General features: G+C 39.4%; 1 protein-coding gene across 6 annotated transcripts in view; it reads left to right on the plus strand.

Annotated features, from left to right (window-relative positions):
* Positions 1-15,930, plus strand: part of igsf9ba (immunoglobulin superfamily, member 9Ba) — an 88,184-nt gene that overhangs the window by 16,957 nt on the left and 55,297 nt on the right. For all 6 annotated transcript variants that reach the window (XM_032545157.1, XM_032545158.1, XM_032545153.1 and 3 more), the window contains exons 2-3: positions 4,861-5,058; positions 14,010-14,156. In XM_032545157.1, coding sequence (XP_032401048.1) covers positions 4,861-5,058; positions 14,010-14,156 — 345 coding nt within the window. The remainder of the gene's footprint in view (positions 1-4,860; positions 5,059-14,009; positions 14,157-15,930) is intronic.

Consider the following 15,930-nt stretch of genomic DNA (forward strand, 5'->3'; position numbering starts at 1 on the left):
TTAGGGACAGCGCCAAAAATAAAAAAAAATCAAGATGCAACCATCTCCATAAGTGTCTTGATGCCTTTATATCTTTACTGCTGTTTAATTGTAAAATCTTAGTCATGGATCATTGTTGAACACAAACATATTTCTTACATCTCAGCTAATAAACTCCCCCAAGGTTTTTCATTCTCCATTAGGGAAATGAAAAGCGGCGACCAATCCGGTGCTTATTGTTGCCTTATGAGGATCTCGTAAAGGGTAGATGAATTAGTTTGCCTGGGAATATTTCATGCTTACGTGAGATGTGCTCTTTCCTTGCCACAAGGACCCAGACGCAGAGCCAACTGGAAACCCAAGCTGCTAAACTAGTGCGACCTGAACCGCCTGCAGAGAAAACAATGGATTTCAGCAGCATGCGCTCTTGTTTCTCAGGGCTTGAGTTTGCATTTCACGTGACTTAACTTACTCAAACCAATCTGTCCAGTGTGTTGGTGGCCAGAGGTAACAATCCAAAGTAAAGAGGAAAAATTTGTTCATCTTGCGGTTGCGTCTTGGTCTGCAGGTACTCAAATGTGAAGTTGCAACCATAAACTTTAGTGCATCTTATCATCCTTTTTATTGAATAAGCCAACATAAACTGTGCAACATTGTGAAATGAAGAAAATCAAAAATGTTTTTACATTTTTTTTATTAACAAAAATGTAAAAATTCTTATGTACGTTCAGGCCCCTTTAATAACCTTAAATATAAAAAGGGCAACAAATTGCCATTGGAAACAAAATTATGAAGTCTAAACATAAGAGATCAACTTTTTTTTTTTCAGAGAAACTTAAAATAAGTGCGCTAGTAATGAGAATAAATAATAAAAACAATAAATAACAATAGATTGTTTGTAAATTGAGTGAGCAGTCAGCAATTAGCATACAAAGCAATGAAAATTGACCCATAAATATCATGGTTTTTTCACCCTTTTACTAAATTACATAAACCATAAACAGACTTACTTACATACAGTATTTCTCACAGTTTCTTTCTTTACTGTTAAACCAATACTCACTTGTTTTGGCGTCCAACTTCCTGTTTGCTGACGCTTTACTCCATTATTATAATTAACAGCTTCAGTTTTCTTTAGATGCTTCGATCAGCTTTTGTACTTCATCTGACTTTATGCCAGTGCTGAAACTGAAAATGGGTACATATGAGGCTTGTTCCTGCTGCAACAACTTCCACACTGAAGGGTGTTGTTATTGCAAGTTCCTAGCTGTTAGTATGTGTTCACTCATTGGAAAACGCTGGTATTTTATTTTTAAGTTTCTGACAAAATATAGTTGATGTACCTTTGCCTCTCTATTGAAATGAGCAATTTCTATGTTTAAGGTGAGCAAACTTACTTATTTAAAGAGTAATAGATACAAAGGCATTTTATGGGTTTCTTGTTGCTAATGTTAAGAGCTTCGACTAATATCGCACAGCTTTTTAAAAAAAATCGTCAGCAAAGAGGGGTAAACAACAAAGCAGATTCCAGCACAGAGGCTTCTGACGGGCAGAACACATCTTTGCTTTAAAATGTGCAATTTGATTAAATCTCCTCTGTTTCTGTCCAGAATGTGTGCTGGCTGAAATGAATAAAGTGGATTAACTCTGTCACAGGATAATGCAGATTAAACTGGTAAACACAATCACTAAGTGGTGCATATGGCCTGCAGGGGCGGAGTTAAGGCATTAATTTTTTTTCAAACGGGGCAACCGGATGAAAATATTTGGGTTTTAATTTCAGTCGGAAAGGCAATACTTGCAGATCACCGCGGTTTCTGTTAGAACACAGCAGGAAAAGGCTGTTTAACATCATTTCAGACTGTAACAGCAGCCCATGTCCTGTAGTGGCTGTTTTTTTTTTTTTTCCTTTTAAGGTAAAAATCTGCCCTGATCATGCAAACGATCCTGCTAATGAAAGCGTTTAAGTTATTCAGCTGGGAACGCCAGCATGTCTCCTGATTTCCCCCGGAGCGATCGTCCCCCCTCCAGACAGGAGGAGGGCTCGGCAGTCAACGCTCGCTCTGACGGCAGAGATGCAGCCGGCCCCGGCCGGTCGATGAGGGGGCGGTGGCTGGACAAAAATCCATTCCCAGAGTGAGCGTTCTGCTGAGGCAGGTACGCCGACCTTTGAGTCATCTGATAGGTCAACGCTCTGCAGCGCCTGCCAGGACATCGGTGGCGAGGCGCCAGGGTTTGGTGGTGATAATAGTAAAGCTCGTCTGAGCAGCGGCCAGCTAGGATCAATGGAGCCTCTTGGCAGCTCGTTTATTGTACGGCACGGCCGCGAAATATTCACCAACAGATGCAGGTGACAGATGACGATACGGGACGATGGGTGAGGGAAGGGAAGGCCAGGGTGGAGAGTTTCCCCATGTGCACTGAACATATTCAGACGCTACACTAGAGTAACATTGACCCCACGCAACAATTATTTATATTTTTTCTTTATATATATATATATATATATATATATATATATATATATATATATATATATATATATATATAAAATAAAAAAACATTTTTATAAAAAAAATATATATATATACATATACACTGTATATATACAATATATATACAGTATATGTATATACAGTATATATATATTTATTTTTTTATTTCATTTTTTAAAATGATTTTTTACATATTTGTTAAAGCTGTCATTATGTTGTAACAGTATGAGAGTATATTTGAGTTAGCTCTGGGAGTATATATATAATATGAGTATATGGTGCTTCTCACATTCTCCACCTTGCTCTCTGCTGCGCTACAGCTGGTTCTCCACAACAGAGCCTGTTGTGAATGCTAAGGCCAGTTAGCAGTATGGTTAACGACGGCGAATAAATGGGTTTTCCTGGAAAGTTCAGTTGTTTCTCCACCACTAGCACACTGAGCAGCCCGTGCACGAGCCTGATTGACAGCGCTAAGACCCTCCCCCTGGCTCTGACTGCTTGTTTCTGACTGGGAGTGATCTGCAGACTTTAATATGAGCAATCAGAGGAGGTGGAGGATCTCGATCTTTTCACAGATTGTGACATAGAAACAATTTTAACAATTATGTAAAAAACATATTTTTGTAAACGTTACATACCTCAGCTTTCATGGAGGAAAAAAACTATTCATATCAAATTATTCATGATTAAAAAAGTGTTTTCTCTCAAAATCTAATAACTGGGAACAACTGTCTTATTGTGATATTGCTGTGGAGGAATTTTGGCCGACTCTTCTTTGCACAATTCTTCTACCGTAGTAGAGCTGTTCAGCATCTCAATTGGATTGCAATTCAGACTTTGACTAAGCCACTTTATTTTAAGCTATTGAGAGGTTAGCACGCTGTTCTACGTCTTTCTCTTGCTGCAGCACCCAAGTAGAACGAATTGTCCCATCCAAGTATTGCAACTTGTCCACGTCCTGAAGCAGCCAAGCACCTCCGAACCATCACAATACCGCCGCCATGTTTGACTCTAGCTACGATATTCTTTTTCTAAAACGCAGCGTTAGTCTCTTGTCAAAAATAACTGGACACGCCATCCATCCATCGAAAAAGTTTTTTTTTTTTCAGTACTCGCAATATTTTCCCAGAAGTCTTGGTGATCATCAAGATGATTTGGGCGAATGTGAGGCAGGCCTTTGTGGTGTTTTCGGTCAGCAGTGTCATTGATATGGATACTCTTTACTGCCTGGTTTTGTTGCTGTTCAACCAGAAACGCTGATCGTAACCGAAGCCTGTTGCTCGGGGTTATTTTGTAACCGAATGGATGAGTCATTGTTGCCACTGAAGTAAATTTAGTTTAGGCAGCCACACCAAAAAAGGTTCAAACACTGTTCCATATTTTCTCTTTGTGGAAATTTCGCTGGTCCCAAAAGCCCCAAAGCCTTAGGTTTTCGTAACTCTGACCAGACTGATAGACGGCAGAGACTTTTTCATCTGTTGTTGGAATTATTTCTTTTTAGATTTCTTTTTTGTATTTTGATTATTTATTTTTTTTGGGTCTACTTCATTTTGTCAGATGGGCTGTAATTAAGGGATTTCTTGTTGCAGGAAAACGCCCTGGGTTCAGCCTGAGAAACTGAAACAAAAATAATTGTTAATCACAGTAAATTCATGATTTAACAAGGGCCCACTTGTGTTTTTCCACAGGGCCAGGTTGATTTTGAAATTTTTCTTAATGACTAAAAATTATTTTAGAACTGCCTTTGAAATAAAATTCCATCCTGATCTGAAATGTTTAGTTTTTAAAAATGTAAAAAATACTTAACCTTAAAAGAAGCAGTACATAACTTTTCTGATTTTTTTTCTTCTGTTTGTTGAAACTGTCACTATGTTGTAACAGTATAGTCTGACAATATCTGTGAAAGAAGAAAAAAAGACCTCTGCCTTCTCCCAGAGCTAACTCAAAGCAACCAAAGCAACCAATCAGAGCCAGGAGGCGGGTCTTGGCGCTGTCAATCACAATCTCTTGTGGCAGCTAGCATAGCTTGTTCGTGAATGCTCAGGCTAGTTAGCATAGCCACCGGTGACGGCAGATGAGCTGTTTTCGTGTAACGGTAAGTTGTTTCACTGCCTTTAGAACATTTAGCGGTGCGTACATGAGGTTGAGGATGATTGACAGCGCTGAGACCCTCCTCCTGGCTCTGATTGGTTGTTTTTGCTTGGGAGCGGTGCATTCTCTCAGATGGCAACAGTAGCTAAAGGAGGAGGTGGAGGAAGTCAATCTTTTCACAGATTAGCTGTCTCATAACATTCTGTCACAAAAATGGTGACAGTATTAACAAATATATATATATAAAAAAAAATCTGATCTAATCAAAGCCCACCCTCTGTCTGCTGCCATGCAGGTGCCCACGGAGTGAGAGAGGAGCCCCGGTTTGTGACGGCGCGCGCTGGAGAGAGCGTGATCCTGGGGTGTGACGTGTCCCCTCCCCTGGACGGCCAGCAGCCCCCCTATGTGGTGGAGTGGTTCAAGTTCGGAGTGCCTATCCCCTTCTTCATCAACTTCCGCTTCTACCCTCCTCATGTGGACCCAGAGTACACTGGTAAGACGGGGCGGGGGCCAAAGCCGCCTAATCCACCTCTGAAAGTACGCAGAAACGAGCCGCATCAAGGGTTTCGTGTCCACTAGGTTTTGAATTTGTGGTGATATGATTTGTCTTGGAATAAATAGGGATGAAGTTTTTTTTTTTTTTTGGTTGGTTGGTTGGTTGTTTTTTTTTTGTGAGGAAGCCAAATGACTGTTTATGCAGCAGCAGATGCAGAGTTGTCAACAGAATTTCACGCTGCATTTTAATAAACAGGGGCCCAAAAATATCCACGAAATTAGAAATTGTTTTTGGAAAGTTTATCTGATCATACAGAGAGATCCCTGTAAGAGTATGCATGCCTTAAGTTTTTATGCCCCAATAAAATACCAAACCTCCAGGTATTTGATTAAGACCTATGGGACAAATCAGCACAAAGTAGTGAGTAGTTGTGAGGTGAAAAGAAAAGGATGAATAGTTAAAAAAAAAAATCATTTTCTTGTCAAATATCCTAAAAGTGTGGCATGCATTTGTATAGCTTCCTTTTGTTTCAAGGACAGCCAGTTGCAATCAGAAGCCAAACATTCTACAAGCCTGACTTGTATTTCCTATATGTGGGAAGAAACCTCACTTTTTATATTTCTATTCATAGAATTTTGAAAACTTCGTCTCTCTTTCCTTCAGATTTACAGTTATGTGGCACCTTGAGTTTTTTTCTTTCACACAAAAACACAAAAAACATTCAAGTTTGTTGTGTTCCAACATAAAAACTTCTCCAACGTACCGCAGCTCTGGTTCTGCCACACGATAAAATGGAGCGTCTTCATCGCACGTTTATGGAAATTACCGCTGAGGAAATCCTCACCCTTTTCAATGCGCATTGATTATGAATATTTGAGGTTTCGACGCACATTTTTCATCCTGTCAATAACCCGGACGGCAGCCGCACCTTCTCATTTCTCTTTGACATGCATCAGATCCCCACTTCCTGTCACGGCAGTCTTTTTTTTTCTATCACTAAACTGTTTTTCTCTGTTTGACAAGTATTTTCTGGCAATTTTTATGAGAATAATAAGTACTGACGTTTGTGTCGCATTACATAATTTGAATAATGTGGAGTTTCATCAGTTGATCTATCTATCTAAAAAAAAGAAAAAGAAAACCTATTCAGCTTTGATCTTTTGTTGCCAGGCCTCAGTATTTTATATCTGGTATTTCTGTGATATGTTAAATAGGATTACATTTAGGGTTTTCTCTTGTTTATTTATTTTTGTCCCTTACGTTGTTGGGTTTTTTTGTTTTTTTTTACTCTGATCTGACTCATGATTGTAATTTTTGAAAATAATAAAACCACATTTTCTTATGAAAACTGTCTGAAAAAGACTTTCAGACCATAAATCAAGCTCTTAAATCGATTTAAACAAAGACCCTGGTCCGCTGCTGCTCCCTGGCATTTTTTCCTACGATCTACACTATCAGCTGGTGGATCTTCCATGTTTTCAGTTGTTTGTGTGGAATATAAATTAAGATCCACGCACCCAAGCAGCTTGGGCTAAATATGATCTAAATTTAGTCAGAGGGATTCGGGGCTAAGCAAGTCGTGCAAACAGACTTCAGGGTTTTTAATCACGTCTTTTGCTCACTGGGACAAAAATAAATTGGGCTAAAACTGACAGCTGTGTCTTTAAAAGCAGGAAGCAAATCTAAACCTGTAACTCTGACCTCTTCAAATAGTTTTTTGCTCTTGTTTTTGTGTGTGTTTTATCTCTGTTTAGCATGGCTTGATATAATTAAATATTTCTACAGGGACAGTGCAGAGTTTATGCAATCCATTTTTTTTTTCTGCTGCTGCTGCAGCTGCTGCTGCTGCAAACCCTCATCATAAAGCGAGAACAGAACAATGTCCGACTACTAATAATCCACAGATTGCATATATAGATGATGGTTTTTTTTATCCCTGAGCAGTACTTACGCTCAATGGTGTTTATGTATATTGTGAAAAATGACGCTCTGATGTCGTAAAGAGAGTAACATTGCCGGGTTTTTAGCTGCATTTTGCTCCCTGAACACGACTTGGGGAGAGGCATCTGCTGCGTCTGGGTGAACAGAGGGGAAATAAGAGAGTCTCAGCAGTTTAATGCTGCATGGTATGTACATGGTTCCCGCACACTCCAGTGACAATGCAACACAGAGTGCATACAGTCAGCGCAGTGGGCTGAAAACCTCCATTTGAGATGTAGAAAATGTGAAGAATTTACTTTCTATAGCGTACAGGAAAAAAAATCACTAGAGTTCAGTTACAAAAATCTGATTAAGAGTTGTTTAATTGTAATATATGATGAGCAGTTGTATTCACTAAACATCGGTGTGTACCTATTAAGTTAAGAAGAAAAAAGTTTAGTAGTTTGAAAAATTGGTTCATCCATCTGTAGTAGGTGCAGGTCTCACTTTTGAATGATTCCTAAAGCTTGTTTCTTTCTGATATAAGCGCAATTTTATTGCAGAAATAAATAAAAGGTGGATAAAATAACAGGTGAGTGCTGATGGTGTTTGAAATCAGATACAAATTGTTATTTTTCTTTTTTTATTTAATATCAATGTAGAAAATACATGGTGCGATACACTACTGGACATTAATGAAGGGGGAAAAAAATCACGGAACTAACAAAGAAAAGAAACAGAAGGTGTTGTGTTTTAGTGTTTTAAAAGATGAGTTATATATATACAGTATGTACAGTACATATGTATAATTAAATAAAATAAAGTAAAAAAAAAAAAAAGAAACCCGATACAAATGCTCCCAAACTCTTAAGTTGCCAACTTTGAAAGTTCATGGTTGTGTTTATCAAACTTCAAATCAGTCTTTATTCGCAGAGCACTTTTCAGAAAATAACTTACTCTTTTTTTTTCTTTTGTTTTGTAGAGGCAGAGAACAGTGGAGCAGTAATAAAATATCACACCAAGCACTAAAAGAATCTAAAAAGATGAGGATATGTATTAATGTGATTTAGAGATGTCACAGCAGGAGGGAAGGGGAAAACACTGAAAATCTTAATAAAACAAACAAAAATAATACTAATGATAACAAAATAAAAAATTAGAAATGAAACAAACTAATACAGAAATGAAAATATGGACTTTGTGATTCTGAGGAAAGTCATGAAGTGTTGCCCCGTATTTGTATCACCGACCTTAGTACTTAGTTATTTGAAATATCAGTGATAATACCATACAGTCTGTTCTAAGATGCAGTCGATGTAGCAAGCTACATGCACGCTAGCTTTCTGGTACTGTCAACGTTTACTGAGTATTCACACCTCCAGAAACCCTTCTTCAGAAAACCAGCACTGAATCTAGCCACTCTTTCTGGTTTTGCTGGAGAACCTGATGTGAAAACACAGATCATTTTTTACTCTTCTCAACAAGCAGCGGGGTATTTCAGTGGGCAATGCGCTCACAGGTCACCCAGTCCTCGCGCTGCTTGTCCCACCCTGCTGCTGCCTGGACTGGAGATGTTCATCCCCTCTGCTTCAGACCACCATTGATGGTTCTGTTGACTCTTTTCAGTTCATTTAGATGAATGTAGGTTGAATCAAAACGTATGGAGGCAGTTTTTAAAGATCTTTTTTTTTTTTGTCCCCCACCAGAAGCTCGAGAGTCGCAAGCGTGTCAGAAAATCTCCATTTTGCAAAATGTCGGTCATTAATAACTGCAGGGCCTTAACTCTTCCCTTTGTTTAGTTTTGGTTGACTTCATAAGTATTCACAATTAGCTCAAATGTCAAACTGTGAATATGTGTAGAAGCTCAATATAAATAAACTCTGAGACCTTTAAGAAGCACCGCTAGCCTCATTAAAACTGTAGCTTTTGGCTTCGTTTTCTTTTTTCTTTTTTTTTTTCTCTCCTCCGAATGTTGTCGCTTTGCTATAACCCTTAAATGTTAATTCAGTGTTTGCTTTGGTTTTAGTAAAGCAAACACTCTGCTTTACAAAAAAAAAAAGAAGTAAAGCAAAGTGTTTCACTTTGCGTTTCGTTTAAACGACCACAAACAAAATATGTGGTCGTTTATTGGCTAAATAAAAGAGCACATTAAATGTTAACTATTTGCCTGCTGTTTGATGTTTGATGGAAACTAGGAAATTTGGGTTTCTGTCAAAAGAAAAACGCAGCCTGTTTGGACCAGACTGCTGAGTGATGTATAATAATAGCAGTAGTAATAATAATAATAATAGTAAAGGGGGTTATGACAATCAAATGAAATGGTATTACTTAAAGAGTTCATTACAAATAACAAGCTGGTTCTCAAATCTCAGTTTTGAAAAATCTCTTAGTCCAAAAGAAAATAATTTCTTTTGGACTAAAGGTAACGAGGGAGAAAATTGTACTTGGTGATGTAACACTTTGGGCATTTAAATCCCCTTTTTGACCTCTCTGTGACATTGAGCTAATCTGAGGTTTGAAAGTTGTGCAGCCGTTGACCGCAGACAGTAGGAGACCTTTGGACGTCATGTTCCTCAGCATCTGCTGACCCAGCCCCGAGATTTTACGTAGGCTACCACACTGCGGTCCAGTTGGTGTTGCTCCAAGTCCCGGTCACTTTGTCATAATGCCACTAACGGTTGACGGTGAAACATCTAGAAGTGAGGAAATTTCATGGCTGACCTTGTGACCAAGGAGGCAACTGGGAAACCTGAATTTACGAGGGTTATCCAATACGTTTGGTAATATACTGTATCAAAGTTCATAAGCTGTAGAAGAATCTGCATTTAGTTCAGGATAATCCTCATGATTCGTTTGACTGTTATAAATTTTGAGATGGAGCTTTGTTATTTTTCCAGGTTTTATCTGGTAAAACCTGGAAAAGAATTTAGAAATTAGATTCTGGAGAATTTTGGAAATGTAAAATATGCCAAAACCCTGTGTCAGTCTTCCCAAACTAGAATCGTTCTCGTTGTTGTCTGTATAAGATACAGACTGACATGAAGTACAGTGGAACCCTGATGTTTGCAGAGTTAAGCATTGTTGCCTAAAAGATTGGTGATTGACCAGAGAATGGCAATCTTTAAAAAACCTGACCTGCCAATTCCAATTTTGGCTAATATCAATTTTTTTAAATTATATTTTCTGTTATAATTGACTCTGTCAGTAAAAAAAAAAAACACTGAACAATCCCTGTGAAACAATATAAACTTCTTTTCAAAACTTAACATGAGGTAGTGAACAGCTGTACTTTGCTTCTGTGAAATCACAAGGTTTGACGTCAGTTGAGGACAAACTAACAACTTAAACCACCAATAAAGTGCCCTGAGTTTTAGGTTTCCCTTGTAGTCCAAAAAGAAAATGCATCCGCTTTGTGGCTAGTTAAAAACGACCTAAAATATAAACCACTACAGTTTACGGGAAAAAAGCTTCTAAAGAGAGACTTGGGTGGATTTTCTGATCTTTGCAAAGACATGGTTCCTCAAATATTGGCCAATTACTGATTACCGATCACCCAAAGTTCAGAAAATTTGGGCTGATCGATTGATTGGCGCACCCCAAGCGAAAACTATCTTAGTACTTTCACATAAGCTAACTTTTGCAATCTTCCACATAATTGTGCTTGAGGATAAAGCCAATCAGTGCCAAGGAGAATGAAAGGCATTCCTGGATTGGTTACAAATGCTAGCCAGTAAAGTGTCGTTTAAGCTAGGTGTTTTTAGCTTCCTGAGCTGAATTGTGTTTCAAATATTTTAGATGCGCTCCATGGCAAAAAGAAATATGCAGATAGGCAATCTGTGCATACTGAACTGTAAAGCGCCGGCGGTCTGGTGTACTGTCAACAAGATACCAAAACAGAACAGTCTGAACCCTGCATTTAATCTTAATAAAACTATCAAAGCAGCAATGCTAACATAACTGGGATTTAAGCCAACATCACACGCCTCTTTAGCATCTCTGAAAGGAAAGCTTTTGTGAAGAAGATCAGAAGAGTCCCTTTTACCAACTTTTTATCAATTACAAAGCCTCCCTGGACCACGTAATAAGGATAAATGAGCAAACACATGGCTTGTAAAAAGAAGAAGAAGAAAAAAAAAAACAGCTTGGAGATTCACTTCTCGTGTGTCCCTAAACTAGTCAGGTTTGTATGTGTTTTATTCATATGAAAGGTGGGAAAAGTAGGTGACTGGTAATTAATTCACTGAAACTCCTTATGGTTTTTGAAGCAGGTCTTCACTGAAACGAACACGCATCATCATCTCGGGAACCCTCTCTCTCGCTCCCTCTCCTTTTTTTCTTTTTTCTTCCTCCATTTTGCGTCGGTCTCAAAAGGCACGGAATCTGCCGGAGCGTTTCACGTTGCTCGCTCTAACCTCCTTGCGTCGCGGGGGGGTTTGAACAAGCGGCACTCTCCGACACTTCACCGTGCTCGCTTGGACGCCGTTAGTGGGCATCTGCCATGTGGCTCGGAGTCGACCATCGAGGAATTATCGGCGAACAGATGCAACTTGAATATGGCCGGTCTCATTACGTAGATTAAAGTGCATTCTGGGGATTTCGTGTTTGTGGCGACGCCGGACTCGGCTTTATGAGACGCTCGTTTGGGCCGCTTAATGGCTCGGTGTGGTCTCCGAGCTCATTTGGGCTATTCCCATGAATTGTTTTCGCTCGGTGCGAGGAAAGTTGATGAATAGAGTACATGTGTGATTATTCCATCACCCAGCTGCTACCCAAACCAGACACAAATCTCTATAAATGCCGTACTTACAATTTCTTTTTTTTCCACAGTACATTTGGAAAGAAATGCTCTCGGTGCAACAGGTATTTATGCCAAATGGGGTGGGAGGGGAGGGAATAGGATTTATATCTTGCTGTTAAGCTGGATCATTTTCCCACTTTGCCCTGCAGCTAAAAAGGGAACAGTTGCATTTAAAAACATCTATTTTTGTTTTCTCACTCCAGCAAAGATGCAATCAATAATTCAGATGTGCGTGTGAAAATGTATCATCAGATCCTGCTGTTCCCACACTGTCTGGTAAAATGTGTTTTTTTTCCTTTTTCTTTCTTTCTTGCTACCAGGTCACTTTCAGTTGCATCTCTATAATGGTATGATGTGATTACACACTAAATTATTAGACCTATATGCAGAGTAGAGGCCGCTGTGGGTCGAGTCGTTGTCTTGTGACCGGAAGGTTGTATGTCCGACTTCAGCTTCCTTTTGTCACATGTCGATTTAAGGCATTTAACCCCAAGTTGCTTACTGATCTGTGTGTTGGTGTATAAAGTATGACACACAGTAGTCACCTACTTTTTTTGAGTGGTCAAAATGATTGGAAAAGCGCTATAAGTTCAGACCATTTGCCATTTAGTAAAAAAAGCCCCTAAAGAAATGATACACAGAACAGTTTCTCCAAAGGTATTCATGCCAATTGAACTTTTTTCCACATTTTGCCATGTGACAACCACAAACTCCACTGTTTAGGATAAATGCGAAGCAGAACAAAAGCGAAACTTCATGCAGATTTGAAGGAACGCTGCCTTGGTCATGTCTCACTACATTTGGTAGCTGTACGGCCTCTCCTGTTTTGGTCAAATCAGCCATGTGATCTGAGCCAGGAGCTTTGATGTCCCAGGAGACAGAACCTTGTACGGCGTGAGCGGCGACCGGCACCCATGAGGCCGGTCCCGACTCGGATACAGTCCTTTAAACTCTGTTCACAGCAGCACCATTTCACTTTCCGACAAATTGGAGGTCAGGGTGACCGTGATCCTTCACCCCATCGCCTCACGCACTCAGCACATCACAGCTTTAAAATAAAACGCACAGAAAACCCCCCTGATTTTTTAAAAAGATATTCTTCCCACTTCCTGTTTGTTGAATTGATTTTCTGCTAAAAAGAAAATATATATATATATATATATGTATATAATTGTTTTTTTCCCCTGGAGCAGGAAAGCCATGCTCGGCGTTAGTACCTGACTAATGCCACTTCATTGCCGCGAGAGCAATTTCAGCCCTCCCTCAACGTCGATCTGTTTGCCTGACACTCGCTTTGAAGTGACAGGAAACTGTACTTACAGTACATCTACACATCAAAGTTTTTTGGGGAAAAAAACGCCCCCATTGTCCTGAACACTTGTCAGACGGAGCAGAAGTCTGCTGGGCTGTCAGAGGCTGCCGGAGGTGCCGGCGGCTCGCTCAGCAGCTGAAGGTTTCTGCTATGCGCCTGCATTCGTTTAAATCTCTCATCCCTTGTGATTTCAGAATTCCTAATTGCACTTTCAGAACCATTTGAAAGGTTTGTTGTAGTTTAATTTTTATGTTTGACCAAGGTAGTCAATCTATTGTTTCTGCTGTTATACTCCTAATTGCTGAACAAATTAAAGTTGTGCTGTTTTTATCATGTTTGTCCAAGCTTGTGAAGCTATTGGTGTATTTAAGTATGCTGAACTGGTGCAGAGTTATCAAACTCTGTACAAAATAACTCTATTCATTTATGTCTGTGTTTAAAAAACAAACATTTTAAGTAACCGTTCATTTGTATCGTATCGGTATCGGAAGTGACAAAAGTGAATCGCCGCGTCCCAAATTATGACCCCAGATCAAAGCAAAAATAACGGCGCAAACTCCTTCTTGCAGAAAAGTTTTGAAAAACTAACTTTCCTTAAACCAGACTATGAATCGATTCTAAAAAAATTACAGTAAATTGTTTGATATTTGCAACCTTTAAACATCGCCCTGACTGAGGACGATACGAAATGGCCCACATTTACGTCATGCCTAAAACCACTACATCCAAACAGTCACATTGAGAAAAAAACATTCAGCAATTGTGGACACTTTTTAGATAATTATGTTCCTTTTTGCCACGCAGCAAAGCTCATGGCGGCATATGCTGTGGAAAACAACATGCCTTAAAAAAAATGTTTGTGGCGTTGCCGAGGCTAACTCAGCGTTCTTTTCCTCTTTCGTCCAACTCTGTCTACAGGCAGAGCTTCTCTGCATGGGAAGGCCTCCTTGCAGATCGAGCCGGTGCGCTCCGAGGACCAGGGCTGGTACGAGTGCAGGGTCCTGATGCTGGAGCAACAGTACGACACCTTCCACAACGGCAGCTGGGTGCACCTCACTGTCAACGGTGAGTGAATGGCCTTGCTCGTGTGAAGAGGGGAGAAAACTAGGATGTGTTGTTGTTGAAAACGCCCATTGAGCTTCACAGAGGGAAAAAAAATATCTACTGTTTCAAGGACACAGCATTGAGCTTTTTTTTTTTGCTTATACATCACATCTTCATACCAGAGGATGACAACTTCCATCATCCTTTGGTAAGTCAATTTGTAGTTGAAGAGATGGTACAACTATGCTTACTTTTAGGGCTGTTGTAAACAAATATTTTAGTTATCGAGTAATCTATCGATTATTCTTACGATTAATCGAGAAATTGGATAAAAAAAAAAGATAAATTAAAACATTGGTAAATCTAACGCAACAGCAGTCTTACTATCCCATATCAACATCAGTCCAATTTTTCACAGTTGAGCTTCCCCAACAATAACTTTTCTGTAGTTTAGAAAATTAACTCGCAACAGTAGCAGCTCACTTTCCAAGTTGAGCCGAAGAAAAGTTATACAAAAATCTGAAATTACATTCAGTGTAATAATAAAGAGGCAGGCTCACAAATACGTTTATACGTATACTGTACATAAACCATTCATCTTCAGAAGATGAATGGTTTATGCATTCATCTTCAGTCAGTTTAATAGATGAACTCTCACCTTGCCCAGACATTTATAGCTTTTGTGTTTGTTAGCGACCGGATTTGACACCTTTGTTTGTCACACACAGAAACATCTTCCAGCTACGTGCCATCACGATGAGCTCCGCCACCCATTTGTTGAGACCTTGATGATATGAAATAAATTTTCCGGTTCGTCCGTAAAGCTACACTTGTGTTAATCATCTAATGCGCAGCCGCCCGCAGTGTTCAGTCTATCCGCTCACCTGTGTAAATATACCTGTGTAGCGCTCTTCCCCACTGTTCACTCTGAACACCGGCAGCAGCTCCGGGAGGAGAAAAGACTGCCGTACTCCAAGCATCGCGCCAGTCATTTTAAGGATGCTTATTGGTCCCCTGAAAAACGACAAAGACCCAGACGTTATCATCAATCAATAAAATCCTCCCAACGCCGAACTTGAAAACTGGACGTTATGCTGCTAACACTTAGCTTCCGTCAACAACTCAGGCGAAAGTGAGAGCTCCACGCATCGCAAGTAATATCCCGGCCGGAACACGGTGCATTAAATAATAAAACATAATTTAACGAAGCTTCGAGGCAGGTCAATTTTCCTCGAGGAATTTTAATAATCGAGGTACTCGAATCACTCGAGGAATCTACTTACTTTAGTTAAAAAAAAAACAAAAAAAACACAACATTTGTGTATTGAATACAAATATTTAAGAGATTTATTCAATTAATCTGGTTTAACCGAAATTTGAGAGTTTGTTAAACTTTTAATTAGAAAACCCTGTGTGATAGTAAGAGAGGTAAAAAAAAAAAGAAGAAGCATTTTTAAAGCTCGCCGTTGGAGAATCTCTGCAAAGTGTGTCGCCTTGGGATCACTAAGTCTACATGAAACCCCCCCCCCCAAAAATCTATTTTTTGTTCTACCACCATAAACGTAAACATTTTCACTTTAGTAAACTGGAACTCATTGTTCAGGAAAGCCTAAGATGAGCTAACACTCCACTGGTGTCCAGACTTTTGGCACTGCTGGCTTTAATTGATGAAAGTACTTGAGGGGCGTTACTATTGTGATTAAAAAAGTACGAATTTTAGCGTGAATTTGTTTCTTCCAGGTCAGTGATAAATCAAACAACTGAAAACATTTGTTCCATTTTCATCTGGCTCAGA

Source organism: Xiphophorus hellerii, chromosome 18 (genome assembly GCF_003331165.1).
Source record: "Xiphophorus hellerii strain 12219 chromosome 18, Xiphophorus_hellerii-4.1, whole genome shotgun sequence".
Taxonomy (NCBI): Eukaryota; Metazoa; Chordata; class Actinopteri; order Cyprinodontiformes; family Poeciliidae; genus Xiphophorus; species Xiphophorus hellerii.